General features: G+C 43.7%; 1 protein-coding gene across 1 annotated transcript; it reads right to left on the reverse strand.

The window, feature by feature from the left end:
* Window positions 1-397: 397 nt before the first annotated feature.
* Window positions 398-3,751, reverse strand: LOC125528003 (disease resistance protein RGA5-like). Its single transcript, XM_048692516.1, has 2 exons — window positions 2,715-3,751; window positions 398-2,588 (listed from the first exon to the last, which is right to left on the reverse strand). The coding sequence occupies exons 1-2, from the start codon at window positions 3,500-3,502 to the stop codon at window positions 617-619; spliced, it is 2,760 nt and encodes a 919-aa protein (XP_048548473.1). The 5' UTR covers window positions 3,503-3,751; the 3' UTR covers window positions 398-616.
* Window positions 3,752-5,356: the final 1,605 nt, after the last annotated feature.

Consider the following 5,356-nt stretch of genomic DNA (forward strand, 5'->3'; position numbering starts at 1 on the left):
CGTGGCGATGGAGCTTTTGGTTGGAAATTTGGTTGTTGCTGTCTGCTCTCTATCATATAAGTGCCCCTCTGGTAGCAATCCTGAAATCAACTGAAATTTGATACTGTCTGCTCTATCATATGCTTTCCCGTTGTGGAAGAAGCTACAGTAGGTAGATTTCAAAAGTTGAAACCAGAAATTCCATATGTTTTAATGTTCGATGACAAATGCGATGTTGTGCTGCTGAGGTAGCACCCTTTCAGCGTAACCATGTCACTCGCAAATGCAATGAAAGCGACACCTCCAGTATAGCATTCTCAACAGCTGCAGCCTAGATTTTTTCTTTACAGCATCAAAGCAATGACGCCGATGCATTTCCAATCAAGTCACATCAAATTGAGCTTAATTAGTACATCGATCGAGACGAGACATGCACAGGCAAGATTGATCAGGAGCTTAATCAGGATGAAACATTTCCAAACTCTGTTGTCTGCATTAATTGCGCTGGCAGAAATATCCGTTGTAAGAATAAAACTGAAGGTGCATCAGGCTTACAGTCCTCGAGAAGAAGAAAATAATTAAGTTACAGTCCTCGAGAAGAAGAAAATAATTAAGTTACAGACAGCAAAGTGGTGGATCAATCGAATGGATGGCTACCAAAAGTAACATAGGGACGGCAAGTAACAGAGGGATGCCTTGGGTGCAGACTTACGGCGCCCTTGAAGGCAGACTCGACTTCAGCTTGTACATCAGCGAAAAAACCAGCTCGATATGTCCACACTTCGATTTTCTGGAGGCAGGGCAGGCACTCCATGCCGATTGGTGTAGCACCTCTCCACTCTCTCCATCTGAATTGCAGTGTGAGTGTTTGTACCTTGGGCATAGCTCCTGCCTCGAAACTCAGATACGCATTGGCATCTTTGACCCACTCAAACCACAAGTGCTCCAGAACTGGGAACAACCCCGTGCCAACCACAACCTTGTCTTGGGAGACATCCGACACTTTGATCCTGACATGGACGAGGGAGGGGAGCTCACCAAGAATACGAACCTCATCACTCGACAGGTGCAACACACGCAGATCGAGGATCCGGAGGTAATATAGTTCACCGATCCATTTGGGAACTCTTTTGAGCTCCCAGTCTATCAGATAGAGTACCTCGAGACGGGGAGGCGGGTCATGTAAGGAGTCTAGCTGGCTGTCAGGATCACTGCATCTACGCTCCAACTTGAGGGAGAGGCGCTTGAGGTCTCGGAGCATTCCAATGGAGGAGACCAAAGAATTCTCTTGTTCCAACGTCAAACACTCCCATCCAGCCGTGCTTAAGTACAATTCCTTCAGATTGGTCAGCTCACCAAGACCTTTGATATCTTCCAGTGAACTCTCGAACATGTATCGACAACGCAGGGTGCGGAGTGATCTCATCTTCTTGATCCCTTCAGGCAGTCCACCCCTTGGAAGCACCAGATGAAACAAGTTGGCCAAACAACTTATGTCTGAAGGAAAGCTTTGTGTCGACTTGCAATATAGCACCAGAGTTTGCAAATGCACAAGACCTTGGATTTCTTCCGGGAGCGCTACGACTGCTGATGAGGCTAAAACATGCAAATATCTCAGTAAAAACAAACAGCCAATTACAGTGAGGTCGATTGTCATTTCCCAATTATAAGGAAACTCAAGGACAAGCACCCATAGATACTTAAACTGTGAAAGGGGAGGTGTGTATTGGGACTCTCCAAACCGTGCGTATGATCGAACTTGTGACATGCCAGTAGCAAGGGCCTCCGACTTTGCACTACGTACACCTGATTGGAAGGATAATCGACGAACCTTGTACTTACAACTGGGCAATCTTGCCATGTCCTCATAGTTATATGCTACACTGATAAAATTATCTTCTGTACTCTTGCTTAGGATCAAATCAAGCATCATATCATGCACCCTACAAGAAAGTACCTCCCCGTAAGATGTTCTTCCGGGCTGAATCATACTTCTATTGACAAGCTCGTTGAAATAACTTTTCCCAACATCATCCAAATCCGCTCTGTGCAAACTACAAACAAAGCCTTCGGCTATCCATTGCCGAACGAGATCATCCCTCTCAATCTCACGGTCTTCTGGATACATGCCAAGATACAAAAAACATGGCCGAAGATAAACAGGAAGATGCACGTAGCTAAGATTCAGAATACCCCTCATTTCTTCCAAGGTGGGTTTTGTAGCAGACCTAGCACCAAGAGAATTCTTTATGTTCTCCCATTCATTCAACAATCTTGCTTCATGGCTAGCTAATAGGCCAGCTATGGTGATAATTGCAAGTGGCAAACCGCCACACTTCCTGAAAATTTCAACCGAAATTTCTTTGAACTGTGGTGGGCATACATTTTCAGACCCAAATACTCTATCGAAAAATAATTTTCTTGAGTCTTGTTCTTTGAGTGGCTTCATACTGTAAATGCAGGCACGATCACTCAAACATGTTGTGGCAGCTACGTCATCCAATCGCGTGGTTACCATTACTCTACTTCCATTAGTATTGTCTGGAAAGGCACACCTAATAGTATTCCATGTTGACTGATCCCACAGGTCATCAACTATAATTAAGTACCTATTGCAATTCATACATTATATCAGTATATGGTTGTATGGCACAAAGAAACATCAAAACTGAAATGAAGGAAACAAAGTATGTTAAGAATGACGTAAATGTCGGTACTAGAAGAAAAAAAAATACCTTTTATCTTTGAGGCCTTCTCTAAGGCTGTCAATAATATCTTGCAGCTCGTAAGCATGAGAAGAATTCCCCGTCTCAAGCTTTAATTGTAGGCCAATAAGAAGGCTTTTCACATCTGGCCTTTGGGAGACCGAGGAAAATGCCTTGCGATCAAACTGCCCTCCAATTTCATCATACACTTGTTTGGCAAGCGTGGTTTTACCCAAACCTCCAAACCCGACGATGGAAACCACTTTGAGTTTCTTCTGGGAATCCATCAGCAAAGTGACAAGCTCTTCTCTCGGGCCGTCAATACCAACAAGGCCTGCTGCCTCCTTGTAGAGCGCTGGGATCCGGGGATCCATAACCACAGGGCCAGGACTCAAATTGATGCAAGCATCAATATTGTACCTCTTGCACCGAGCATTGGCCTCCACAGCAAGAACCTTGAGCTCCTCGATGCGGTTGGCGATCTGATGGCGCCTCCCAAGCCTCCTGAGGCGCTGAGCCATCTTTCTGACGAAGCCTTTCTTTGCACGGGCACCTTCGATGTCATGAATGAAGTCGTCGATGCAGTTCTCCATATCATAGGACATCTCCCTGATGTGGTCCCTCCAGTCCTTGGCCGATGGATCAAGCTTGTCCATGAGCTCCATCTTGTCAAGGAGAGCTTTCATGGCGCTGAGCTCATCCTTGAGGAAAGATGCCTGCTTCCTCACACCTGTGAGCTTCTTGTACTCTTCGCCGAGCAGCCTGGAGAGTTTGCCGAGGAGCGGATTCAACACCCCCGACGTCGCACTCACTGCCATGCCGAGTTGGAGTTGAACTGCTCCTCTACCCTTCCCTCCTGTGTCGCCTAGGATCCAGAGAGAGGAGGTGGGCAGCGGCTCGAGGCGTGGGTGGGAGTTGGGAAATCGACGCAGGAGGCGCGCGCTGCCGTTGCCGACTCCGGATGTGGATGGGAAAGGTGAGGAGGAGGCTCGGTGGAGATGGTGATGAGGGAATGGGGGATTTGGAACGGGAGAAGAGGTTCGGCCACAACCGCGTGCGTACGTGTGGCCTTTTCATCACCTAAGATAAGAAAGCAGCAGCATGCATAGCAGTTTAGTGTAGCTTCGCTCCATCATATCTCAGCCAATAATTTCAAAGATCTGTGCTCTTATTCGCTGTTTGTAAAAGTATACAGTTAGATGCGCTAGCTTTTTACTGTTGCATCTTAGAGCTGTTTCTGAGCTTACCCTAACATTCCATGCTAGCATGTGCAAGTGTTACCCTAACAACCGACCAGGGAGCCCGCCCCGTCCACGCGCGCATGACTTTTCTGGTTGGCATTTTGAATGAGACAATGGTTAATATTAAGCCTCAAGAAACAACAGTGAGAAAGACTATTTATCAACCATAAATGCATTTTCAGGAATTTTAGGTTTTCTACCAAATTTAGATATTAGAATATTTCAGTATACTGATTTCTAGAAAGTTAAGGAAAACATTTGCCATGGCATTTAATTATTTGTAAAATAAAATTTAAGTGGAAAACTAAGAAATTGAATGATAGTAATCCAAGAAATCTCATTTTGCAAACTCTACGAAATTATGGCTCTTCTAACAAATTTAAGAATTTCATTATACTAGTTCCGGGATTTTGTAGTGAAAGAATTTTCACGATAATGTATGTATTCAAAATTTCAATGGAAAGCTAATAATCCACTACAAGAAATTTCATTATACTAATTCCTACTGTAGTGTAAAAAATGCTCTTATATTATGGAATGGAGGGAATACGAATTATGTATCTTATCAGAAACAAAGAATTTCATGATATAATTTGGGAAATTTTAATCTGCATACAAACATGAATTTTTTAGGACATACAAAATTCATATTACTCCCTCCGTCGTTGAATATAAAGCCACCTCATATTCTTAGGTTAACCCTTTGACCATTAATTTTATCAATAAAATGTGAGTTATATGGCATAAAAAGTATATATTTTTATGACATATAACTCATAACTTGTTGACCAAAAATTTGAAGTCAAAGTTTGACAAAAAAACGAAGTGGCCTTGATGTTTAATGTTCAGCGTATGATCGTTCACCATTTTGTGAAATGACATGTACAAAGCTTGCCGACGAGCGGGTCCATCACCCCTGTCGCTCATCGCACTCACTGCCAACCCCGATTCTGTTTTTGAGAGTGGCCACAGTGCTTGTGTGGACTGAACAAGGGAAGGGCCCAGTCATCTGTACGGTGCAGCGCACGAGACGAGACATTGACCCGAGCTGGTCAAGCGTCAAGAAAAGTAGAGTAAGAAAGATTAGCCACGGAAAATGGTACGTCGCCTACCCCTTTGCTAAAAGTGATTCGGAGAGCACATGGATGGACGGGTCATGATGGGTGGCATTCGTGATTTTTACTGGAGACATGCATTTTACGGTGCATTGCAATACACTAGAGCACGTGTATTATATGAGTGATCCAACGGTTGAGACTAATTGAACCTTATTAAAGCCCAAGGGTATTTTTGACCTAAAAATATATTTAAGTTTAACTAGCCCAATTAAGTCCAGGGGTATTATGCTCCTAAAATTTCAAATTAACTTAATTGCATCATATAGCACTTAATTGTAACTAAACGCCATCGTACGTGGTCATTTAAATTTGG

This window comes from Triticum urartu, unplaced genomic scaffold (genome assembly GCF_003073215.2).
Source record: "Triticum urartu cultivar G1812 unplaced genomic scaffold, Tu2.1 TuUngrouped_contig_4560, whole genome shotgun sequence".
In the NCBI taxonomy this organism is placed as follows: Eukaryota; Viridiplantae; Streptophyta; class Magnoliopsida; order Poales; family Poaceae; genus Triticum; species Triticum urartu.